Source organism: Sorex fumeus, unplaced genomic scaffold (assembly GCF_029834395.1).
Source record: "Sorex fumeus unplaced genomic scaffold, SorFum_2.1 ptg000122l, whole genome shotgun sequence".
Taxonomy (NCBI): Eukaryota; Metazoa; Chordata; class Mammalia; order Eulipotyphla; family Soricidae; genus Sorex; species Sorex fumeus.
In genome coordinates this window covers 39,170,289-39,196,364 of record NW_026606179.1, presented here as the reverse complement: position 1 = coordinate 39,196,364, position 26,076 = coordinate 39,170,289, and the positions used below count along the sequence as shown (strand labels likewise).

Here is a 26,076-nt window from a genome sequence, read left to right as displayed (position 1 = left end):
GAAGCTCCAAATTAGCAGCTGGTTCTTGGCTTTGCTACTGTGTTATAATGTGATAACATGTATAATGCAATCCTTGCGAATGCAGATAAGCTGTGTTTTGTACCCTGCGAACAATGGGACTCTTGTTTCCGCTCAGCTTAAACAGGTATTGTGCAGTACAATTGTGTTAAAAACCAGGTGATGTAAAGAAAAATGAAGTTAATGAATTCCTTGGGATTTTTAATGTGTTGTTTGTATTTGAAGCGTTTTAGAGGGAAGAGAGACTTAAGGGGGGAAGATTGTTTATGGTTTGGATGTGACTCAGTGTTTATTTCTGTGATGATCTAAACATTAATTGAAGACACCGACTGTTATGTTATTCCCTCCGAATGCTAAAAATGTTAGGGTGCACAGACTTGAGGTGTAAGGACAGACTTAGTGCCAAAGATTCATTTCCTTATTTCCGGAACTTAAGAGATCGTGCAGTACGGAAGGTGCTTCTCTTGCACGTGGCTGACCCCCGTAACGGCTCCCCGTATGGTCCCCCAGTCTGCCAGGACTGATCCCTGAGCACAAAGCCAGGAGTTAGCCTACCACTGGGTATGGTTCAGACGCCCCCCTCTTCCAACCCCCTCCCCCAATTTTTTTTTCTTATTCCTGAGACCCAGTGTTCTGAGACATAAATGGCCCCGACTTTATTGGTACCCCAACTTGGGGGAGCCAGTAATACATGTTTTTACAGTTTCTTGGGCACTAGGTGTCACTATTGTTCCAGTACAGAATTCTTGCATCTTCACTAAGGAATTGTACCATGTCCAGATATTACTCCCTAACAGGTTGTAAGAGGCAGAATGCAAGGGGAAAAGGTTGAGGTGTGTGCGTGTGGGGGTTGCTCCTGGTGGAGAGAACAAAGCATGAAGAAGTAACATGACAGGCAGGTTACCTGTGTTTTCTTTTGTTTTCTTGGGGGCCACACCTGTCTGTGCTCCAGACTGAACTGGAGTTGAAAGTGGGGTTGGTCACAGATAAGTCATGTATTTTAACCCTTCTCCTGTGGCCCTGGTCCATAATCGGGTCATGCTTTTGAAAGGAGCTTTCTGGTGTGCTGTCATTTAAAAGGGTATCTCTTTAAAAATCACTGGGGGGCTGGAGTGATAGCACAGCAGGTAAGGCTGTGCACACGGCCTACCCGGGTTCGATTCCCAGGTATCCCGTATGGTCCCCCGAGCACTGCCAGGAGTAATTCATGAGTGTAGAGCCAGGACTAATTCCTGAGCATCGTTTGGTGTGACCCAAAAAGCAAAAAAATAAAATAAAATAAAATAATCACTTTGGGAGGGAGAGTGTTGAAATGGGTTTCCAGGCCCCTGGCTATTCACTAGTTTGGTATAGAGGAAGAACTCTTGTAATAAGACTTGGAGTGGTTCTGATGTTACTTTTTACCCATGGAGTAAGAGTCCTCCGTTGATGGCTTAAGAGTGAATGCCACTGGGGGCTGGAGCGATAGCCCAGCGGGTAGGGCGTTTGCCTTGCATGCAGCCAACATGACCGATACAGGTTCGATTCCCAGCATCCCATATGGTCCCCCGAGCACCGCCAGGAGTGATTCCTGAGTGCATGAGCCAGGAGTAACCCCTGAGCATCGCCGGGTGTGACCCAAAAAGCAAAAAAAAAAAAAAAAAAAAAAAAACGAGTGAATGCCACTGACAGTTCCAAGAACGTTTGAGGGGCTAAGGAGATGGTACACTGGGTAGGGCACTTGCCTTGCAGCGGGATTGATCCCTGATGTCCCATTTGGTTCCCAGACCCCCGCCAGGAGTGATCCCTGAACTCAGAGCCAGGAGGAAGTCCTGAGCACCACCACTGTGGGCCAGAAATCAGTGGGCCAAAAAAACAAAAGAACATTTTGTAGGGGCCAGAGGAGATAGTCCAGTGGGTAAGACCCTTGCCTTTCATGCGTCTGATCTGGGTTCAATCCCCAGAACCCAATATGGCCTCCTGGATGCAGAGCCAGGAGTAAGTCCTGAGCAACGCCTGGTGTGGCCCAGACACCAAGAAAAAAAGAGGAAGTATTCAGCAAAATATTTTTCTTCGGGGAAACCACGCTTCTTTTTTTCCCCGTTCCATCATATTCACTAAGAGTTTTTTCCTTTTCTCCCCTCAAGGTTGATATAATCTCTTTGGTAATAGCAGGTTTTCTGGCTCTGCAGGTTTCCTTTAAGAATCGGAAGAGGGGATTTTATATTATTTTGAATTTGATTTTCCATCTTACCTTGAAGTCACCCTTATTTCTCTTTAAATCCTGGAGATTTTTTGGGGGGAGGTAAGTAGCCTAAACCAAGAGTTTCCCACCATTTTTTCCTTTTTCCACCTGTGCACTAGTACTAGTCATGGGGCAGGTATTTGGAAAACCTGAGCATTGCACTGTAGAAGAACGCGGGTGTTTGTGGACTACAAGTACCGCTGGGTTTGATTTGTCTTCCTTCTCTGGATCCCTCATGGTCCATCATTGTCCAGCCAGCGGCTCGTCTGGTTTTGCCAAGTTTGACCCTTAACCTGTAACTTACAGTAATCTCAGCAAAGTCGGCATTGCTCCAGAAAACAAGAAGGAAGTGGAGAAGAAACCGGCCGCGAAACCCGTCGACACCAAGAACAAATTCTCCCAGGCAAAGCTGTTGGCGGGCGCCGTGAAGCACAAGAGGTCAGGCAGCCCCCGCCCGCCGTGCTGTGTGCTCTGTGTGTGGTGACAGGCTCAGGAACGCGCCTGTGGTGGCCCGGCTGCCTCCCCTGGCAGACCCAGCACCTGCGTCGCCTTTGACTTCGTCTTGGGGCCCTTTGGGTCTGTCTGAGGGCTCCCATGCTTGAGGGTCTCTCTCCTCCTGCAGATGGGCAGCGGACATGGTGCTCTGGTAGCTGTAGGTTCGATTTGTCTTCCTTAGAGAGAAGAACCTACCTACAGAGGAGGGACCGACCCGAGGAGAGGTGCAGAGCCATGGGAGAGCGGGTTCTGGGCGTCTCCTTCCCGAGGCGTGCCCAACGCATGTCCCGGGAAGGATTTGTCTGAAGGTTCCGTGGAGGCAGGGAGGAGGCAGCGTCTGAGTCTGCCTCGAGACAGCAGGGGGACATGAGAGTGTATCGGAAAGGTCCTGATGATGCTGAAGGGACTGGGGTCTTGTCAGACTGACCGGGCAGAGAACATCCCAGCTAGGGACGTGGCTGCCGAAGAGCATTGTAGTCGGGGTGGCCAGGGCCTGCGACAGGGTCACTCTGTCGAGTGATGTGATGTTTGTTTTGGGGCCACGCCTGGCAGTGCCCAGGGCTTACTCCTAGCTCCGCCCTCAGGGATTGCTCCTGGTGGGGCCTGTCGGCGCTGGGGGCACCATATGCGGGTGCCGGGATTTGAACCACCCTCCAGGCCAAGCTGCCTTCCCCCAGGGGACTGTGTCCCTCCAGCCCTGCCTAGAGGTTTGGAAAAATCCTTTGCCCTGTTTGCTCCTCCCTCTCTTAAATTCGAAAAAGGCACCCCGGCGATTGACGCTGGTCGTTCGGATGTGCCTGACCATACTCAAGGCGAAATGAAGTCCAGTTCGAGTGCAGCCGAGTCTATTAGGCAAATCGATGAGTGCGCTGGCAAGCGGCCTCGGGTCCCGGAGGGCGAGGAGTGATGCAGTCTGTGGTTTGGCTCAGCGTGGGCAGCAGATGTTCTGGGAACACTGCTCACATGCAGAAATGTCATCCTGGTGCGGCCGGCAGCGGGAGGGGAGGAGGGAGGGAGGGAGGGAGGGCAGGAGGGCCGCAGCCTCCTGGAGCTATGGTTCCTCCCTGGTTTCGCAGACGCTCGTGTGCCGGGTCCAGCATCTTGTAGAATGTGAGTGTGGGTCCCTTTCACCGAACCGCACCAAGGAAGGGCCCGCTAGGCTTGATAACTGCCTCCCCGCTGTAGGCCTGGCATCGCTGTTCAGAAGCGGTCTCCATTAGCTTGGGCTTGCCCACATGCGCACAAGCCTCCTCTCCTCGGGTTTGGAAATGGCATCATTGTTGCTTTGTGTAGGAAAGAGACAAATGAGTCTTTCCGGGCAGGATTTCCGCCGAATCTACCCGGCTGGGTTTATAAGGACCGTTGGGGACTTGGTTAATATCGAGGATCGCAGCCGACACTGATTCTGATTCAGGAAGTCTGCAGTGAGCCCCCGAGAGCCTAATTCTTTAAATTCCACGGATGATTCTGATGCCTGGTGTGTGTGCGTGTCTGTGAGGAAGCAGGATGTGTTGGCGCCCCTGCAGGCCCATCGCCCGGTCCCCACCGAGCCCTTCAGAGCCTCTGTGCTTGTTCCCACACCCTTTCCCTGCCTCCCTGCCTTCACACCACTCCCCAATCCAATTTGTCATTCTTATGCCTTTGTTTGCTTTTAATTCTGAGGGTTTGGGTTTTTCTGTGGTTTGGCATCATAATCAGACTATTGGCTTGCATGTTTTTGAACTTTCTGAAAATGATTTATATACATGTGACCTGGTTTTCACTAATGCATTCGTTATTTATTTATTGTTGACTTTTGGGCCACACCCAGCTGTGCTCAGGGCTTAACTCCTGGCTCTGGGATCACTCCTCGTGGGCTCGGGGGGACCATTTGTGGTGCCAGGGATGTAACCAGGATTAATCACATGCAAAGCAAGTGCCCTCCCAGCTGTCCTATCTCTCCACGTGTGTTTCTTTAGAGCTGCCCTACCCAACATGGAAGCCGTTGGCCACCTCTGACTATCTGTTAAACTAACATTTTTAATCTAGTCCCTTAGCCGCGCTAGGCACATTTTAAACGTTCAGTTGCATGGCAGGAGAGAGTACAGGAAGTGGAGGCACTTCCCTTTCATGCAGCCAACCCTGGTTCAGATCTCTGGCACTGTCAGGGGTCATTCCTGAGCACTGCTCGGCATGGCCCCTCGAAGCCCCTTAAAATAAATGTTCGTTTGCCACAGTTCGTTTGAGCTGCCCTGCTGGAAGGCACAGAATTAACAGGTACGGTGATTTTATAGGGTAGTATGTCCTCGTAGGAGTCTGCATTTCCTTAGCAATTAGTGTAACCGGAATAGTTTGTATGTGGATTTGAATTAATTGAATTAATTGAATGAATGGTCTGTTCATCACCTGCTTTTGTCATTTTTGCTCATGGTTGTTTGGGGTGGTTTGGGTCCTCAGTGCCTAGGGGCTTCTCCCAGCACAGTGTTCACCGGCCCCGTGCTCTCTGGGACTGAGTTCGGGCTCCTGCAGGCACTGCAGACGCTCTAGCCCTCTGGTGGGGTTGTCTCCGTAGTCCCCTTCCTTATGCCTTTGAATTCCTTCGTATTTCACTGCATTGAGTAGGCTTACCAATAAAAGGAAGACGGGGGCGAGGGGAAGGAAGGTTATTCCACACAACTTTCGTTTCTCTTATAATATTATACCAAATGAGGGGCTGGCGTGATAGCACAGCAGGTAGAGCATTTGCCTTGCAGGCGGCTGACCCAGGTTTAATCCTCAGCATCCCATATGGTCCCCCGAGCACCGCCAGGAGTAATTCCTGAGTGCAGAGCCAGAAATAACCCCTGTACTTTGCCGGGTGTGACCAAAAAAGAAAAAAAAAATTATTCCAAGTGCTTATGACTTTCTCAGCATTGAGAAAGAATACTTGCTGAATTCCGACCCCCGTTCCCCGCCCCTGTCCCGGATAGAAAGAAATTTGATTGCAGAGAGACAAAATGCTCCAGAGAGTTCAAAGCTGCAGGGTTGCCTGCCAGATCCTATCCCATGCCGTATCCTGCAGTGTTTCCCAAGGGGGCCTGAGCAGGGCTCCAGCTGCTCACTGCACCGTTTCCTGGGACTCTTTCAGCAGGAAGTCCCGCCCCCTTCCGCCCCAACCCCCCACCACGGGTGCCCTCTGCTCACTCCGGCACTCCCCTCTGATAGCAGGAACCCAGAACTTCTGGGCAAGGAAAGACAACAGGAGTCCACGAGAGGAGAGGAGAGACTGCGTCCCCTCCCATCTCCCAGTGCCCCCCACCCCAAGCATGTCACGCCTGGTCATTGGGAATGACCAAATACCATGACCGGATACTAGCCGGTGGTTATGAGAGAATCAGGACTGGGTGGTCTTCTATTTTACCACAGTCTTTCCTGGAGTTAGCTAAGCAAAACTAAGACTCTGTTTCCAGTTTGTTGAAAGATTTGGGGTTGGGGGAGGCAGAGAGATCGCACCATTGTGCAGTGGGTAGGGTACCTGCCTTGCATGTGTGATCCCCTGCACCACGTGTAATCCCCTGAGCCCCATCAGGAGTGATTCCTGAGCACCCCCATCCCCCTCCCCACACACACAAAAAAGATTTATGTGTGTTTCTCCAAGAATTGCTAAATACAATTTTAATTTTACCCTGCATTTTCATTGGTAAACAGCTCTTTACTCTGTTAGGATAAACAAAATTTAGCACAGATTTTTCTAATGTTGCATTCCTGTGGTAAGTCCAGCAATGCTGTGAAGTATCACCTATTTCTCACTGCTGGATTTGGTCAGGGAGGAAGGGCCCGACCTGACGGTGCTCAGGACTTACTATCTGGCTCTGCATTCAGGGATGGGGTGCTGGAGGATGAACCCAGTCGGCCACAGGCAAGGCAAGCACCATACCTATGGGTATTATCACTCTGACAACTGCTGGAATTTTTTTTTAGTCAGTTTTATGATATTTTCTGAGGATTTGTCCATTTTGTCTCATTTCAGATACATTAGCTAAAGTTGATAGTGTTCTTTTATTGCTGGCCTCTAATTGTGCCCATTTTTATCTCGGGGCTGGAGCGATAGCACAGCGGGTAGGGCGTTTGCCTTACAAGCGGCCAACATGGCTGACCCGAGTTCGATTCCTCCGCCCCTCTCGGAGAGCCCGGCAAGCTACCGAGAGTATTCGATATGCCAGACACAGTAACAACAAAGTCTCCAATGGAGACGTTACTGGGCCCGCTCGAGCAAATCGACGATCAACGGGAGGGCCTTTACCTTTTTTACCTTTTTATCTCGGGTATTGATTATTTTTATTCTTATTTTGACTTGCTTCATAAGCCATCATGTGTTAGTCCTTTCAAACTCTTTTGGACTTGTTCACCCTATTTTTTTTTATTTCATTAATTTTGTTCTTTATTTTGTCAGTACCTTCTTTGGGGTAGCCTTGGCTTAAAATTGTATTCTCGAATAGTTGTTTAAGTGATCATGAAATCCATACTTTTTTTCAGTTACAAACATTCAAAACTAGAAACTTTCCTCAGCTTTCATCCCTTATATGTACGTTTCCAACTTAGTATTAATACCCAGTGACTGTCAGTGACTTATGAATCAAACATTTCTGGAGTTTACAAACCTTGGAGTCATGGACCCATATTACATTCGTTCCAAGATGAACATCCCCCCTCCCCCACATATGTTTTGTAATAGTCGTGCCTCAGTGTCTATAAAATAAATTTCTGAGTCTTGATGGTCTTCGAAATGAAATATGATCGTGACCTTATTTTTAAACATTGGTTTCTACCTTAAGTGTGATGTGGCTTCTGTGTCCCGAGATTCTTCTGAGATGGCTTTGGTGAGCCATGAACTCATTTCATGATCCTTTCTTTTTTATTGGGGGAGGGGAGGTTGGGTCACACCCACTCATGCTCAGGAATTACTCCTGCTGGTGATCGGGGGACCATATGGGCTGGCCGCATGCAAGGCATATGCCCTCCCCACTGTACTATCACTCATACCCCTCATGACCCATGACCCGTTCTGTGTGGGTTTTTTGTTTTTTGTTTTGTTTTGTTTTTGCTTTTGCTTTTTGGGTCACACTCAGTGATGCTCATGCACTCAGGAGTTACTCCTGGCGGTGCTCAGGGGACCATATGGGATGCTGGGAATTGAACCCAGGTCGGTCATGTGCAAGGCAAATGCCCTACCCTCTGTACCATAATCCCAGCACCCCAATGACCCATTCTTTTTTATTATTATTATTATTAGTGAAACACCATGAGGTACAGTTGTAGATTTACAATTTTTTGTGCTTGGGTTTCTATTATACAATGATCAAATACCCATCCCTCCACCAGTGCCCATTTTCCACCACCATGGATAATATCCCTCCCACCCCCATCCCTCCCATCCCACCCTGCCTCTGTGGCAGGGCAATCCCTTGTGTTCTCTCTCTCCTTTTGGGTGTTGTGGTCTGCAAAAGAGGCTTTGAGTGGCAAACATGTTCAGTCCATAGTCTACTTTCAACATGCATCTCCTCTCCTGGGAGGATCCTCCAAACACCCTTTATTTGGTGCTCCCTTCTCTATCTGAGCTGCCCTTTCCCCTAGAATGCCCGGCTGGCCTCTAAGCTATGGAGTAATCCTCCTGGTGCTGATCTCAGCTATTGGGTATTAATCTCATATTTTGTTACTTTATATTCCCCAGATGAATGCAATCTTTCTATGTCTATCCCTCTCTTTCTGACTCATTTCGCTTAGCATGATACTTTCCATGTTATACCACTTGTATATAAATTTCATGACTTCATTTTTTCTAACAGCTACATAGTATTCCATTGTGTAGATGTACCAAAGTTTGTTTAACCAGTCATCTGTTCTTGGACATTCAGGTTTCTTCCAGTTTCTGGCTATTGTAAAGAGTGCTGCAATGAACAAGTACAGATGTCACTTCGACTATACATTTTTGCCTCTCTGGGATATATTCCCAGGAGTGGTGTTGCTGGGTCAAATGGTAGCTCAATTTCTAATTTTTTGAGAATCGTCCATACTGTTTTCCAGAAGGGCTGAACCAGTCGACATTCCCACGAACAGTGAAGGAGTGTCCCTTTCTCGCCACATCCGCGCCAGCAACGGTTGCTTTTGTTCTTTTGAATGTGGGCCAGTCTCTGAGGTGTGAGATGGTATCTCATTGTGGTTTTGATCTGCATCTCCCTGATGATTAATGATGTAGAGCATTTTCTCATGTGCTTTTTTGCCCATGACCCATTCTTGAGGTGGATTTTTGTGAACCCCACAAATGAGCTTTGAGAATTTGTGTCTGACCTTGAGTTTCTGTGTAGGCACAAAGCAAGTTCACTAACTGGATTGTTTGGCTCTTCCGTGTCTTTTTATTTATCTATTACATTTGTGTTTGTGTTTTTATAGTGTTTCGCTCTCCTGTGTCTTGACACATTTGTCTTCTTGTTCTGTCTGCATTTGAGAGCAGTTAGTTTGAAATCGCCTCTCTCTGTAGCAGTGCTTTCTTGGTTTTTCTTCAGAGTTCTGTTTTTAAGCTCTTTAGAGGCCTGCGCGTCCCAAATTGTTCCGACACAGTGAATTGAGCTTTGTTTCGTTGGAAAGTGACCGTCTGTCTCTCTCACAAGGCTATTGTGCTCCTACTTGATTCCACACCCAGTACCAGAAAGGCGTGCAACCTTCTTGAGTGTTTGCCTTGCTAAATATTTTCCCATTCTTTTTTTTTTTTTATCCATTTGTTAGTCTGGGGGCTTAGAAGGGGTCGGGGGTGACCAAGGGCAGTTCCCAGTGATCCTGGGTGTTGTGGGTCTAATGCAGGTTTGGGAGCTTGATGGTTTAGTGCCCAGGTCCCACCTGGCGGGTCTGTGGAGCAACCTTCAGTGCTGGGCACCCACTCGGGCTCACACGTGCAGACCATATGTTCTAGTCCTGCATGCTCTCTTTCCGCCCCGACTCTGCTATTCTTTCTATAGGGTGTTTTTGTTTACTTTTGTGACATTTTTAGGTGTGTCTCATAGATGGTTTAAAATCCATTTGGCTGTAGATTTGGATTTGTTAGAATTAATGATGTAGTTCTCTCTCTTTGATGTAGTTTCTATTCTTATTTGCCTTTTTATTTAAAATATTTTCCCTTGTATTTTTGCTTTTTAAAAAAAAAACTAAGATGAAGCTTAGATTTATGTATTTTATCTCTTTTAGTATCTAACCTTGCAATTTACCCAGTATACTTAGCAGAACCCAATGTAAATCACTGTTTTTACTTCCCTACAAAATTATATAGACTGAGAGCTTTTAGCTCCCATCACCCTGCCTCCCTACGTGCTGCTACCGTCCAAGGACTTAGTCAGTCATGCTTAACACCACAAATAAAATGTTTTTTTTTAATAACGGAAAATATTTAGATGTTTTGTCTTTCATAACAGCTAGATTTCTTTTGTCATGGGTGAGCCTGGCTGGTCATTCTTGAAACCCATCTTTCTGCTCCCACCCAAGGGACTGATCAGGACCCCAAAGAACCCGGAGCTCAGGTGATACCTGAGGATGAAACGCATCACCCTTTCACAGGGGTTTGGATTGGGAGGGATTTGGAATCGAGAGTCTGGTTCCATTCACCCGCACTCCTTGAGGCTGCCCCAAGCTCCTGCCTCACACCGCCGTGTTTTCTGTTACAGCTCAGAGAGCAGCAACTGTGTGAAAAGGCTGAAATCAGACCCGGACCCAGAAGACAAGAACCAAGGTGGGTGGCCCTTTGCTCCTCTCTCTCTCCTCCTGCCCCACAGACCCGCAGTCTCGGGTGGGCTGCATTGCAATCCACCACGAGAGGCTTTTGCCTCCAGGCGAGCCTCTGGGCACTGAGCTTAACAAATCATTGCATATGCTTCGGCAGCGTGTGTGTCCAAGAATGTTTCAGCTCCCCTGCAAGTGCTGTGTTGGAAATCCTCCGAGGGACGGATAAATGACGCCGTGTTCCTCCTGGAGAGCGCCCAAAGCCCAGACCTGCTCCTCTCATCTCCGTTTACAGAGTTTATCTCTGTCTCTCTCCCGATGTCAAGTTTCTTGATTTCCCCTGGCTTGCTCCCGGTGGGAAGTAGAATCCCTGACTGCCAGAGTGCAGTGACCCATGATGCCCGAGACTGTCTCCGGGAGGGAGTACACTTTTGGTGGCATTTACTTTTAACGCTCTGAAATCTCGCCCCGTATTAAGTAGCACAAAGTTGTAAGCCAAGGTTAAGTGTTCCCAGGGAAAGAAATAGAAGAATGTTTTTGGTTCTGCCCTTGCCTCTCCATGGGATTGTGCTAAAGAAACAGAATGGGTCAGCAATAAACCCAAATTTTCCTCTTAAAAAAAAAAAAAAGATACTTTAACGGGTATTCTACTAAGCACCATGAATGGTGGCCTAGTGGCGATACCCTTTGGCTGAGGAATCTGCTTTGTTGTTATTGTTGTTGTTTTGGGGTCATGTCCAGCGGTGTTTGGGCGCTCCTTCCAGCTCAGTGCTTGAGTGACACTCCTGGCAGTGCTCGGGGTGATATAGTGCGGGGGAGGCGGGGGGGGGGCGTACCGGGTCTTACCCCTGTGTGCCAGGCATACCTCCCCAGCCCACTGGGCTGGAGAGACAGCTGAGCACATGTGGTGCATGCCAGAGACCTGGGTTCAATCCCTGAGCACCACAGGGTGTGCCCCCACCCCCCAAAGAAGGGGCAGTCATCCCTCAGCACTTGCAAGTGTGGCCCTAGAGTCCCTTAGCACCACCAGGGTGCATGGGTCCCAGCACTGCACTGGACCCACGTCTTAGCACTGAGCTGCCACACCTGGTCCAGAGAGGCCCAGACCCCACCCCCCCCACACCCCTCCCAATAAAAAGAGCATTCAGTAGTCTCCTTCTACTAAAAATCTTTTGTTCGGGGGCCGGAGTGATAGCACAGCAGATAAGGCGTTTGCCTTGCACGCGGCCAACCCGGGTTCAATTCCCAGCATCCCATATGATCCCCTGTGCATCGCCAGGTGTGACCCAAAAAGAAAAAAAAAATCTTTTGTTCAATTTTTCTTTCTAGAGGAAAATTGGTATTACGTGTTTCTTATGTATCTGTCCAGAGTTGTACATCTATATGAACATAATTACAAATATAGTACTATTATTTTTTTTTTAATGTTTCAATGGGGCTGGAGCGATAGCACAGCGGTAGGGCATTTGCCTTGCACGCAGCCAACATGGCCGACCCGAGTTCGATTCCTCCGCCCCTCTCGGAGAGCCTGACAAGCTACCGAGAGTATCTCGCCCGCACGGCAGAGCCTGGCAAGCTCCCCGTGACATATTCGATATGCCAGACACAGTAACAACAAAGTCTCCAATGGAGACGTTACTGGGCCCGCTCGAGCAAATCGATGATCAACGGGAGGACCTTTACTTTTACTTTACTTTAATGTTTCAATACAGGCCTGAGAGCTAGTACAGGGTTGCAGTTCTAGCCTTGCCATGGTCAGGCCCTGGTGCTCAGGATTCGGATAGGAATCGAGTCGGCCAGTCACGTGGGCACGCTGCCATCCGTGGCATTTTAGTCTCAGGCTCATAAGGTGTACGTTCCTTTAAACTAGTGAGCTCTTCCTTCTGAACTTATTTTTGGTCTCCTTTTTTGTATTTGGTTCGCGAAGAAGCCTAAGTCTGCCCCCTGGGACTGTCCTGAGCTCTCGGTGACTGATCGCTTTCCGGGTGCCCCTTTATACCCCGTGTCTCTGTGCATTGGCAGTTCCAGCTCACGCTTCTGAGAGGCAGGTGGATTTGGGTTTTTTTTGGGGGGGGGGGAGTTGGCACGGATACTCGAGTGTTTTTGTACTTTTGGAATTATTATTACTATTTTTAATAACATGATCTGTTCACTAGCTACTTGTTATTCCTTGGGAATCATTGCACAAAGAGCTTCGTGCTTGCTCGAGGCTCTGCAGCTTTCCATTGGTTATGCCAGGGAATAGTCGCCCCACTCTTTGTTGTTGAATATTTATATTTTCCCATTAGTTCTCTTTTATGGTTCTTTAAATAACCCTAAGCATGCATCATTTCTTATATTCACAAATATATCAGATTCCATACTTAGAAATAAGAACTATTAGGTCTGGAAGGATATATATATAATACATAATATACTTAACCTTTTTTCTTTTTTTTTTTTCTAAATTTTGGTTTTGGGACCACACCTGGCAGTTCTCAGGACTTAACTCCTGACTCTTTGCACAGGGATCACTCAGGGGACCACATGGGGTGCCGGGAATGAACTGGAGTGAGGAGAGAAAGAGAGATCTGAAGTATTACTATTTCTGTCACTGTCACTGTCCTCCCATTGTTCATCGATTTGCTCGAGCGGGCCCAGTAACGTCTCCATTGGAGACTTGTTACTGTGTTTGGCATATCGAATATGTCACGGGGAGCTTGCCAGGCTCTGCCGTGCGGGCGAGATACTCTCGGTAGCTTGCCGGGCTCTCCAAGAGGGGCGGAGGAATCAAACTCGGGTTGGCCATGTTGGCTGCGTGCAAGGCAAACGCCCTACCGCTGTGCTATTGCTCTAGCCCATTACTATTTCTACTAGTTAACTAATAGCCCCGAATTCAGGTGTTTAATTTAACTTTATGAGAACCCTTTGCACCAGCGCATGGGAAAGAGAACTGCTGTTTTAGGCAGACTCTGTTTCAGACCATCTTTTTTGTCATTCTAAATTCCCTTTCCTATCTCTACATTCTCTCTTGAGTATGGGGTAGGGGCAGGGGGAGGTTGGACCATACCCCGCAGTGCTCAGGGGCTGTTCCTGGCCCTGTGCTCCCGGTCACCCCTGGCAGTGTCTGGGGGACAGTGTGTGGTGCAGAGGATCTGACCAGGGTCAGTGGCATGCAGGACCAGCGCCTCATCTCCTGAACTGTATCCAGCTTCAGCCTCTTCATCCTTATAGCAAAAGCTGAGCGGGAAAAATCCTCTTTGGCTGCAAGCTAAGGCCCTGCGAGAAGAATCTCCCTTGAAGCTTAAGTCCTTGGCGGCGTAGGGCTTTATCCGCTCGGCCCCCCAGGGTCCCAGGGGATTTGCGCGGCCTCCACCGTCGGTGCTGACCCAAGCGCGGCTTCGAGCCCGTGAACGCACACGCCGGCCCCGTTTGCTCTCAAGTCACGCGTCTGTCTGCATCCCCAGCACATCCTCTGTTCGTAATTTTCGGTGTCCCGTAATTTGGTATGACAATGTGGTCCTGCAAATGCAGGCGTTGGCAGGAAGTTTCGCCAAATGGGCGAGATCAGAGGGCACTGTTTTGTTCTCTTTGGACAGTAAACTGCTTTTGGAAGGGAATTTGTCAGGGTTTTCATCTCCTTTTATGAAACTTCCCTAGATAATTAGGAGTTCGGGGTTTTTGCTTAAGTTGCACATCTCACAGTGGTCCAGATCCCTTGGTCACATTTCGGTGGCTGGTCCCCCCTCTCCCCTTAGTCTGCCTCGAGGCTCCATCGTTCCTTCAAACTTGGTCCTAAGGGAGACCCTGAAATTCAGTTCACACCTGAAATAGTTAACAGAATGACTTACTTTCCTGAATAGTAAGTGACCTTAGGTGGCCACTGATTCTTAGCCTTATACATTATCAAGTGTTTTTTTTGTTGGTGGTGGTGGTGTTGTTTTTGGCTTTTGGGTCACACCAGCAATGCACAGAGGTTACTCCTGGCTCATGCACTCAGGAGTTACTCCTGGTGGTGCTCGGGGGACCATATGGGATGCTGGGAATTGAACCCGGGTCGGCCACGTGCAAGGCAAACGCCCTACCCGCTGTGCTGTTGCTCCTGCTCTATCAAGTTTATTTTTAATTTATTTATAGTTTACACCTTTATTTTTAGTTTATTTAATATTTTTAGTTTAATTTTAGTTTATAATTTACACATTGATTTGGTGGGGGAGCATGTGCATTTGGACCACACCCAGCAGTTCAGTAGTTCTCGGGAGCTAATGATTCATTTTGTGCTCAGAGGTCACTCTTGATGGTACTTGGGGGACCATAAGTGGTGCCAAGAATTGACACATTGTAACCTTGGCTAGCCCTTTAACAACTGTGCGATCATGCCAGCCCTATTTTTTTTAATATTAATACGATTATTACTCATTTTTGGTTTGGGGGCCACACCCAGTGGTGCCCAGGGCTTACTCCTGCCCGGCACACAGGAATCAGTCCTGGTAGGCTCAGGGAATCATGTGGAGTGCCAGAGATCACACGCAGGCCTGCTGCTTGCAGGGCGAGTAAGTCATAATGATAAAGTTCGTTCGCTTCTTTGGTTAGCTTAGGGCTAATCCCAAGAGTTCCCGGGGGACTGTTAGGCTGGAACCAGGCCTCCCGCAAAGCCTGTGACACCCCCTGGAACCACTTCCTGTCTTGTCGCCTGCTCTCACAGTTTCTGCAGTTCGTCGTCATCAGCCGTCTTTTGCTTCTCTCTCTCTGTCTCCGCTTCAGCCGCTTCTGTGTCTAAGAACTTCCTGGGAGCCAGAGACACGGGAGCTCCTGGCCTCAGCGTGCTGGCTGGTACCTCGTCCTTAGCTTCATCCCAAGTTTGTTTTTTATTTTTTTCTTTCTCCTGATCTCATGTACTTGGAACCATAGATCTTTCCCACGTTTATGTAAGATACTAACGCGTCTATGTAGTCGAAACACGGCAAGGTAATTTGCCTGTCAGCCCGACACAGAGATCTGAACTGGGACTGGCTCTGCGCTGAGCTCTGGTGTCATCTTCCTACGTGATCTTTTGATTCGGGTTGAGTCGACTGTTTCTTAAGTGGCTTCTGATCTAAGCCAAGCGATCTGACTTTCTTCATCAGGAAAAAAGGGGGCGAGACTGTTGTGGGGAGATGGGGGGTGCGGCTGGGAGTCCTGACAAGGAACCACAGAGGGCTGAACTGGACTTGCCCTCTCCCTGTGGCCTCCCGTGTCCCAGACAGAGGCTTTGGGTCCCTCGGTAGAAGAGTAACTATGGGTTTGCGAGAGTGAAAATAGCTACATGAGGGCTGGAGAGAGAGCACGGTGGGTGGGGCGCTTGCCTTGCACACAGCAAGCCCAGATCCGGCCCGCAGCATCCCAGATGTGGTCCCCCGAGCTCCGCCGGGAGTGATCCCTGAGCAAAAAGCTGGGAGTCAACCCTGAGCACTGCCGGGCGTGGCCCCCAAACCAAAACAAACCATGAAAAACCAGCTTCTTGGTGGCCTCATCTTAAACTGTCCCTCGCTGGGCCTTCGCTTCTCTCAGTGGTGCGGTGGGGTCGGGGGGTGAGGGGGCCGGCAGGAGGGACAGTCTGGGCCTCCCTGGGACCCCAACGGTGCCCGGTGTGGGACCTGCGACCCATCCATTGTCCAGGACAGGCCGACGCGGTAATGGCCCTCGCTCCTCTCTTGCAGAGGCCACCCCCTGCGTGGCGCTGAGCAGCCCGTCCCTGAGCGGCCCCTCCATCCACTGCCCGTCGGCAGCCGTCTGCATCGGCATCCTCCCGGGGCTGGGCGCCTATTCGGGCAGCAGCGACTCCGAGTCCAGCTCCGACAGCGAGGGCACCATCAACGCCACCGGCAAGATCGTCTCCTCCATCTTCCGCACCAACACCTTCCTGGAGGCCCCTTAGTCCCCGTGGGCCCGGACTGGTCAGCGGCCCACGGGCATCGATCCTTTCCCCCTTCCAACGGCTCCTTGGCCCGCTTCCCGTGAGCGCCGTGGCCTTTTAACCCTCATCTTTAAACGCGCCCGACTCCACTCAGAGCCCGGCTGGTTGGTGTCTGATTCCTCCTCCCGCCCCGCCACCTGCCCCCTCGCTGACGCGGGGCCGGACACTCCTTCCCGGGGACACTCCTTGGGTTTTGCTTCTTGCACACACAAGCACGGGGCGGTTGTGGGTCCGTTTCTGACTCTCTGTCCAGAGGCTCGATGCTTGCTCCTACAGCACCGTGGTGCCACCGACCCTGGGGGCGGGGCGGGGGTTGCCGGCCGTGGCAGGAGATGAAGTGGCACCACGTCCCTTAGAGCCGACCTGCCACACCTGCGGGGCCGTCCCTGGACACTCGTCACTCGCAGTGGTGCTTCTCCCCTCCTCCCCTTTGGGGCGTTTCTCAGGGCTCGCTTTTGGCAGGGATCGGGGGAGCACCCCTGGGTCAGCCACACGGTGAGGCATGCACCCTAACTCCTGCGCTCCCTCTCCCCCGCCCCATTCCCCTCTCTCGCCAGGCAGCTCCTCCTGGGTCCGTCTCCAGCCCCCTCCAGGACTCGGACCCCTTAGAGAAGCAGGCACGGACAGGCCCAGCCGGAAGTCAGGAGTGCCGGGAGGCAGGGGGACGAGGCGGCTTGTTTCTGGCAGCTGGAGGACTCCCGGTATTTATCGCCCACTGTGGGCGGCACCCGTGTGCTCCCCTGGACACTGCGCTCTGCCGGGCCCATCTGTAGCTGATGCGTGAATAGCGGTGGCCGCTCGCGGCGGAACTGTTTCCAGCCCAGGGTGCTGCCCTCGCCTCTGTGCCTCTTCCCTCGGCTGCCCGCGGCTCTCTCCCTTCCCACACAAAGCCGAGCCCTGGCCGTCGCACGGTGCCCCCGTCTCACTCCCAAGCGGGCTTGGGGAGGCAGATGGGGAAGGCACGGAGGTGGGCACGGGCCGCCCGGCTATCCCTGGCCCCGGGACTCCTGCAGCGCTTGTTTCTCCTCCCGGGCTGTGAGTCGGGAAAGGAGACGCGCCCCGGACGCGTTGGCACAGTCACGCCAGGGGCAGGTGGAGAGGCTGCTCCGTGCCGTCCTCGTGGGCAGGGAGGCCCTGGCACGCTGCCAGTCGGCTCCCCTCCCCGTCCACGGCGGTGACAAGTCCCGCTGCCCGTTGGCAGATGGCGGCTCCCTGTCACCCATCACCGACGCCTGGCGAATTCTGCCTCCGCCTCGGAACTGCTCCCAGCTAATTGCTCCCGACTGTCGCCTGCCGCCCCTCTCCAAGCACACAAGACGTCTAGGTGGAACGGGGGGCGGGGGTGGGGGTTGCGGCACCTTCAGCCTCTCTGCCTCCCGGCCCGTGCAGTTGCGCTGTCACCGTCCGTTTCAGGAGGCGGCCGCAGAGCCTGACCCTGTCGCTTGTGGGGTCTGACTCCCAGGATGCTGCCGTTGCAGTGCCTCAGGGAACGGTTAGTGCCGGGAGAAACCGACAGAAGCATTGAGGGATTCAAAACGCAGATCGAGGGCCAGAGCGATAGTTACAGCAGGGAGGGCACCGACCTCACACGCGGCCAGCCCGGGTTCGAGTCCTGGCTCCCCATATGGTTCCCTGAGCACAGAGCCAGGAGTAAGCCCTGAGCACAGCCAGGCGTGGCCCCAATGCAAAGTAAAACAACAACAAAAGTACCGTAACACGAAAGCTCGTAAAAGCAGGACCTTGCTCTTTGGCCTGTCAGACATGGCGCCCGACGCTCTCCACGTTCGCCCTGTTAGCTGGCTGATGTCAAGACTCATCAGACTGCGATTCCTGCCCATGCTGACTGGGGGTGGGACCCAGGGTCCCTGGGGTGGTTTCCGCTGAGGTGCCCCCGCAGGACAGAGACGGGGGGTCTGTGGGAAGCCTAGCTAGAACAGCAGGGTTGGTTCTGCCCAGCAGAGGAAAGCAGCTTGGGGAGGCATCCAGGGGCGACCAGAGAAGGGAGAAAGGAAGGAACGGCTCTCAGCTCACGGCTGCACGGCAGCTCTCTCCTCCCTGTGCAGCTGCAGTTCCACAGGCGGGTGAGAAGGAACGAGATCAAAGTCGGGGGTCCTGAGTCTGGTTGGTATGTGATGCCCTGGATTTGACTCCTGATGCCACACCCGCACACATGCACACACGCATGCACACACACACATGGGCCCCCTGGTAGCAAGCTTAACGCCCCTGAACCACGGGATGCTTTAAGCTCATCTAGCAATGATCCTATTCCCAGCTTTGCTCAGGACCAAGGCGGAGTGAGACACATGCCCTCTCTTTCCTCTCTCCACTGTCTTTTTTTTTTACCCTGAGCTCTTGTCACCTGCCCAGGTGGCAGGAAGAGAACTGGAAATGCAGAGCAGCCCCTTTGCATCTGGGAGAAGCTGGGACACTGATTATAACCAACATGACTAGACCCAGTGATCTGTGTCTCCGTGCCTTCTCTGTCCAAGACTCAGAGAAGTGGCTCACACCAGCTTTTTCCAGGAGCATTCCAGACCGGAAGTCAGGTGCCCCCGACCAAGGGCCATCTAACATGCATCCATGTTAAGTGCCACCTCCTGGGTTCTGTCCAGCTGCCTCCTTTCATCCTAAGAGAAGCTTCACTCCCCTGAAACCAGCCCTGCACCCCATTGGCTTCTGCCGCTTCCTGGGAGACCAGCCGAGCTCCACTCTGCAGAACGATGCCAGGGTGGTTGGAGCCAGGAGCCAGGCACTGTGCCCTCAAGTTCTCCCAGGCCCCTCCCTTCCAGGCAAACAGGGTTTTTGGAGAAGGTGAGGGTCTGGTTTAGACGCTGCAGGGCTGCCTGGCACATGGTATGTAGTAAGTGGTTGGCACTGTCATTAGCACCGTTACCCTGGGCCTGCCCGCCTCAGAGCATCCATCAAAGGTTGTTTGCGGCAGCTGCTTCCCGCCCCGCCGGCGTTCCTCAGTCTCCGCTAGAACACTGACGGGAGGAAGGGTCAGGTCTGGCCGCCAGAGCCTCACCACCAGCTTCTGTGCGCTTCCCGCTTCACTAAATGTTAATTGCCACGGCACACCCGGTTCCTTGGCGCAGGCGGCCCAGCCGTGGGTATACAGCTCAGCTGTTGGCTTCAGCCCCTCCAGAAAAAAAAAAAAAAAACAGGAGGACTCAGTGGCATCGCTCTGGCGCGCCCAGCTCCACTGAACGCAGAACAATGCGGAAGGCAAGGGCTGCTCGGTAGGAGGTTAAAGTCTTGGCAACACTTTGTAGTCACAGGTTGAATTACAAGAAGTCAGCCGCACATTCCTGCCTCTCTGCAGGGCTGGCATGGGCAGGCATCTCTGCGTGCTTGTCTGCTGGAGCAACTCTTGAGGGAGGGAGAAGGCCAGGGCACAACCAGGCAGGAGGACAAAAGGTGGCCCAGCGTCAGAATTCGCGGAACTGCAGAGTGGGGCAGCCCGACATCTCTAAGTCATGCCCAGTATTCTCCTTCCCACCATACTCATTCTGTGTAATTTTTTTTTTTTTTGCTTTTGGGGTCACACCCGGCGATGCACAGGGGTTCCCCCTGGCTCTGAACTCAGGAATTAATCCTGGCGGTGCTCAGGGGACCATATGCCATGTGGGATGCTGGGAATTGAACCCAGATTGACTGTGCTGTGCTATCACTCTAGCCCCTCATTCTGTGTGTTCTGAGGGTCATTTCTACATGCCATGTACTGTTTGCATGTTGGCAGACTTTTTATGGACTCAGGTGTCTTTCATCCTGAAAATCTTCCAGCAAGGGCTGGGGAGATGGTCTGGCCTCCCAAGCACTGAACAAGGAGTCGCCTCCACATGTGTCTCAAAATTTAAAAGAAAAATTTAAAAAGGCCAGTGAAGTAGCCCTTCCCCGCACTTCCTAGAGACCAAAATTTGTGGTGGGTTGAAGGACTCACAGGAATTCCCAAGCCAGCTTTTCAGTGAAGCCTGTAAGTCGAGAGAGGGTTACAAACGAAAAGGCCAGCACGGGCCTCTGGGTGATTCAGGACTGAAGGCAGCGTTCACATTTTCTTCAGCCTGTCTGCAAGCACAGTGCAAAAACCCAGTAGCAGGACCCCAGAGAACTCAGGCTTTGCATGTGGGACACTCGGGTTTGAGCCCCTGCACTGCAGAGTCACAGCTAGGCATACTCAGAACAGCCAAGACGATGGCATTAGGCTTGGTTTTGAGTCCCAGTGGCACGGCAGTGCTATGTCAGGTGTGTGAATAACGGCAGTGTTGGCCAGGCGGCAAGTGATCCAGCGTTACCAAGCTTATCTGCTCGCGGCATCTTTGAAATACATAATCAGCAATTAATAATTGTAGGCTCCATCCTATAGAGAGGTCACTGGGACTGAGTTACTTTGGTTTAATTTTAGCCTGGTACAGAATTAAGACTCTGGGCCTGAGCAGTGGTACAGAGGCAAAAGGCCTTACTCCGCACACAGCCAATGCAGGTTCCATCCTCATCATCCTATATAGTGGCTCGAGACCAGCAAGAGTGATCCCTGAGCATTGATTGCTAGATGTACCCCCAAACAAACAAAGCTCAGACTTCCCCTGAAGACTCAGGGCAGCCTGGAATAGGGGGCTTGTCTCACCGAGAAGTCGGAAGGAAAAGCCAAGATGACTCTGCATCCATGTGATGCAGCCGCGACTTCAGAGTTCAACCATTTAGGGGTGACCACCACCTCCCCCGTGCAACGCCGGGGCTCCCTCTGCACGGGAGCCAATGCCCGTCTCCCGCCGACTGTTCTGTTGGCCCGGGAGGTCTGGGTGAGAATGCCGGCCTCCCACCCCAAGAGCTAAGGTGGGAATATGGCCCGGGGGTGTTTTCCAGCCAGCTCTAGGTGGCCATGGAGTCCACTGGTAGGTCGGGATGAGGGTGCCTCCCACTACAAACGCCACTTCCTGCCCGTCTCCGGTCACAGTGGCTCCCAGCTCTGGTGAGACTGGTCAAAACTGCTGACCAGCAGCATTTGTCAGGATAACCCACGGCAGGAAGATGCGCCCAGAGGGCCCAGTGCAGCACAGGGGACTCGTGGCCGCCCGATTGGGACGGGGAGGTCTTGACCTGGCCTCTAGTGAATTCAGCTCCTCAGTTGAATCCAGGCAGTAGGGAAGGGTTCGCCTAGATCACGGGCTGAACACAGAAGCCACGTCATGTGGACCAGGAGGCGGCATCTGGGCACATGGGCACTGGGCCAATGTGAGTTTCAGGAAGCTGGGCCTGACCTCCGGGGGGAGCGGGGGACACGTGGCGGCCACCATGGGCCACCGGCATGAGAGCAGTGCCTTGTGGCCGACAACCCCCACACTGGAGAGCCCGGGGAGCACCCCAGTGCCTGGGGGACCCGGAGGAGCACATGGGCAGGAACAAGCTGTCTCGTGAGGCCCCCCACCCCCACACCAACACAGGACACAGCGACAGCAGCAGAGATCTGGAGAGGCTGCAGGAGAAGGACAGAGACTGCAGGAGGCGGGAGGCCCACAGCTCGGGGTGGGGGTGGGGGGGCATGTATTCTGCTCATGGCACTCACGTGCAGCGTGCCAAGGTCCCTGCCCCACAACAGGTGTCACTATTTCTGGGGCCTGTGTCTCCATGGAGAAGGGACTGCTCAAACATCAGAGCCTTACCACCGGGGGAAGGGAATTTTTTTCTTTTTGTGCTCTATTTTTCCCCCCCTTGGATTTTTGGGCCACACCCAGCCATGCTCTGGGCTTACTCCCAGCCCTGGGCTCATGGGTCACTCCTGGCAGGGCTCGGGAGGACCCTATGCAGTGTCGGAGTTCGAACCAGACTCGGCCAACCACGTGTGAAGCAAGCAAGCGCCTACTCCCACCCACACCCACACCCCCACCCCTACCCCACCCCCTCCATTCTTTCTCTCTGACCCTAGGAAAAGGGGTTGCATGTTCCTCAGCCAGCAAGCCCATCTGGCCCCCCGTTGAGAAAGGAGCTGACACACACAGGAACATCTGAAACGCCTTTAAGACCCTGAGTAGAACGAACACATGCGTGCACGCACACACACACACACACACACACACACACACACACACACACACAAAGTCACAGTAGAAACGGACTGGCCACGTCACAGTTCTGCTGACACAGGAACATCTGAAATGCATTTAATACCCTGAGTAGGGGACACACACACACACACACGCATGCACGCATGCACGCACACAAACATATCCCAGTCACAGTAGAAATGGGCCAGCCACACCACAGTCCTGCACCAGGTTCGGGACACTTCCGGGAGCCACTCAGGTGTCTGGAAAACCCCAGTTAGGATCGTAAAAATTTTATTCTCTTTAATAAACAAGAATTCCACTAAAATTATACAAAGTACATTCAACACTGGAGCGTGGCACGGGTGGAGGAGGAGGAGGAGAGAGGAAGCTGGTTTGGCCCGAAGCGTCATCAGCGGACTCCAAGGAAGGAAGCCCAGCTGGGCTGGGGGAAGTCGGGGGCGGAGGTCCAGTTGTAAAAAATAAAAATGTGGATTGGCTTTACCAAAAAAAACAAAAAAAAAAAAAGGCCACCCACGAGGAAGCAGGGTGCGCGTGCACGTTCAGAGTGGGGTGGGGTGGGAGTGGTTGGCGGGGGGGGGGGGGGGGGGGCGGGGCATGCTGCTGGGTGCTGGCTGGTGTTCAGGCGGGCTCCGAGTTGGTGGGGGGCAGGTTTCTGTGCTTGAAATACTGCACGACTTGTTGAGGCAGCTCCGCCAGCACGGCTTTGGCCAGAGTCTCTTTAGCTGCCTGCGAGGCCCAGGGGTGGGTAGAGAGGAGAGGAGGAAGGTTTACTGGAGGGCTGGGGGGGGGGGGGTCCCTCCCCGGGCAGAGAGAACTGCCATGGGGGGCCAGCAGGGCTGTCTGGGACCAGCGCCCCCACCCCAGCCCTGCCCGATAGCCTCCATTAGAAGCGCCTCCCTCCATGCTAAGTGTAACTCTCTCTCCTGGAGCCGCGTTTCGGATGCATTTGCCTGTGGGAGGCTTTTAGGGGAGAGAGACGGTGGAGGCGGCGAGGCGGCAGCGTTTCCCGAGCACCTTCTGGGTCACCACCGACAGGCATGAAGTCTCGGCTCACTGCCCAAGGTGGGGGCAGGGGGAAGGGCTGTGCGGGCCATGCCGATGCAGGATGGGGCGGGGAACGCCCGGGATTCATCCTCGGGAAGCGCCCAGTCCCCAGGAAGGGACCCAACCACCGCTCAGGACCCTAGAAGGTTCTGCAGGGGTGCAGCCCCGTGGAGTACAGAGCAGAGCGTTCTGTCTGTTCTTTAGAGTTGGTGCTTTGTTGTAGTTGGGGGTGGGAAGGGCATACCTGGCAGTGCCTGGAGGACTGCTCTTGGCTCGGGGGGTTTCTCCCTTGGGTGCTAGTGTCGGGGCGATGCATCCGGAGCCTCCCCCATGCCAAGAGCAGCCTTGGCCTGTTAAATTGTCTCTCCAGTCCCGTGTCTGAGTTGCAATCCCCTGGGAGTCCCCTAAAGGGATTGAGCCCCAGCGAGGGCAGGGCTGGCCCTGGGCCACTTGCATAGCTGCTCAGAGCAGAGCTGGATCCCGGGTTCACAGTCCACGGTGGTGACCATGAGATCCTAGGGCTCCATGGACCTACTATAAGCCGAGCCCAGCACCCTGTGGGCAGTCCTGGGGTCACCACCACCTGTAGGTACAGAGTGGGTGCCGGCAGTCCCACCATGCACCCTTTGGAAAGGGGCTTGCTTTCACCTGCGAGGTGAGGCCACTGGAGAGAGGACGTCACCAGCAGGAAAACCTCTCCGCTCTCGACTTTGGCTCCATCCTCAACCTGCCTGGGATACTCTCGCCCCCACGAAGAACTCTGGCTTCCGTGCCAAACCTAGGTCTTGTGGGTGGGGGGGGCGCAGGTCCTCCAGAAAGCCTTGCCCTGGAGCCCCGTGGGGGTACTGTGCCCCTGAATGTGCCCACCCGGGCTGCTAACGCCATTAGCTGCTGAAACAAGCACTCACTTACATGTGGGCGCTGGGCCACGTCGGGGCCAGCCCTGGGCTGGCACCGGACCCCGGGAGTAGAGGAGCTAGGGATGGGGGCAGCAAATGGTTCAGCTTCTGGGAAGGACTGTGCTTGCAGGGGTCCTGCCGTGCCTCCCCCCCACCCCCCGCCCCAGCCAGTGCCCACACTCACGTTTCGGAACTCCCGGAAGGGCACGAACTGTACGATGTCGCGGGCCGCCTCCTCCCCCGTGTGCGAGCGCAGCGCCCGGCTGTCCCCGTCCAGGAACTCCATGGCTGCGAAGTCGGCGTTGCCCACGCCCACGATGATGATGGACATGGGCAGCTTGGACGCCTGCACCACCGCGTGCCGCGTCTCCTCCATGTCACTGATGACGCCGTCGGTGATGATGAGGAGGATGAAGTATTGCTGCAGGGAAGGGGAGCGAATCAGCAGGCCCCAGGTCCCCGGAACCCCTCCCCCATACCTCAGTCCTCAAGACCCCTGGGAGGCAGAGACGCTCCTTCCCCAGAGGGAGCCTTGGTGCCCTGGACGCCCGTGCCCCCTTGCAGCTCAGCCATGGCACGGCTGCTGTCTCTTGCCGTCCTGCTGGGGTCCCAGATGCCTGCGCTGGAGCTTCTCAAGGCCTTGGAATCAGGGCTTGGCAGTGACCACCCAGTGAGATTACAGACCAGAGACCCAAGTCCCTGTGCCGCTTTTTCCGCATCTGCAAGTGAGGCTACTTGTCACGTGGCTCCTACTGCAAAGTGGAGCTGCCCACCAATGTGGCTCCCTCAAAGCAGGGCTGCCCGCCACGTGGCTCCTAGTGCAAAGCGGGGCTGCCCACCAACGTGGCTCCTGCAAAGTGAGGCTGCCCACCAACGTGGCTCCCTCAAAGCAGGGCTGCCCGCCACGTGGCTCCTAGTGCAAAGCAGGGCTGCCCACCAATGTGGCTCCTGCAAAGTGGGGCTACCCACAACGTGGCTCCTAGTGCAAAGCGGAGCTGCCCGCCAATGTGGCTCCCTCAAAGCAGGGCTGCCAACCACGTGGCTCCTAGTGCAAAGCGGGGCTGCCCGCCACATGGCTCCTTCCACAAGTGGGGCCGCCCGCCACGTGGCAACTTCTGCAAAGTGGGGCTGCCCGTGGCGATGTTGGGCTGCATCCTGGCTGCCACCCCCCCTCGGCACACAGGCCCTCCTCCCTCTGTGCTACGCTCAGCTCCCTCAGTAGGGGCTAAGGGTGGCGATCACAGACTGTCCCCAGGAGGGAGTCTTGAGTCTCGGCTTAGGGCTGGGCTTAGGGCTGAATGCCTCTCCCAAGTGCGCACCTTCTCTGGCACTGGGAGGCGACAGACAGTCTGAGCTGGATGGATTGTCATCCGCAGTGGGCTGGAGCTACTTCCACTGCTACTTTATTTCTGGTAAGTGACTTTTCACCTACAGCGGGTTGAAAGTTTCTGTATACAATTATTTAAGTTTAAAAAAGAAACATACCACCTCAAAACCCAAATCACTATTGTGGGCGACACAGTCGGAGTAGACTTGAGGGTGGGGAGGGGGGAGCAGAAAGGCTCTGGGAAGAACCTGGGGCCGGGACCCTGGGATTCCGAGCGGGCGGAGTCACATTGGGAGACGGGTTGTGTGCTCGGTGCTCTGCCTGGTGCTCTCTGACTGCTC

At 53.2% G+C, this 26,076-nt stretch overlaps 2 protein-coding genes across 3 annotated transcripts in view; one reads left to right on the top strand and one right to left on the bottom strand.

The window, feature by feature from the left end:
- PSME3IP1 (proteasome activator subunit 3 interacting protein 1) overlaps positions 1-16,459 on the top strand; it is a 36,389-nt gene extending 19,930 nt beyond the window's left edge. The window contains exons 5-7 of one of the 2 annotated variants that reach the window (XM_056137204.1): positions 2,548-2,680; positions 10,408-10,472; positions 16,141-16,459. In XM_056137204.1, coding sequence (XP_055993179.1) covers positions 2,548-2,680; positions 10,408-10,472; positions 16,141-16,358 — 416 coding nt within the window. In that variant the 3' untranslated portion in view covers positions 16,359-16,459. The remainder of the gene's footprint in view (positions 1-2,547; positions 2,681-10,407; positions 10,473-16,140) is intronic. The other variant, XM_056137203.1, reaches the window with a different exon arrangement.
- Positions 16,460-23,040: 6,581 nt separating this feature from the next.
- Positions 23,041-26,076, bottom strand: part of CPNE2 (copine 2) — a 47,622-nt gene continuing 44,586 nt past the window's right edge. The window contains exons 15-16 of the mRNA XM_056135673.1: positions 24,593-24,829; positions 23,041-23,191 (exon numbers count right to left, since the gene is read on the bottom strand). Of these exons, the coding sequence (XP_055991648.1) occupies positions 23,084-23,191; positions 24,593-24,829 (345 nt within the window). The 3' untranslated portion in view covers positions 23,041-23,083. The remainder of the gene's footprint in view (positions 23,192-24,592; positions 24,830-26,076) is intronic.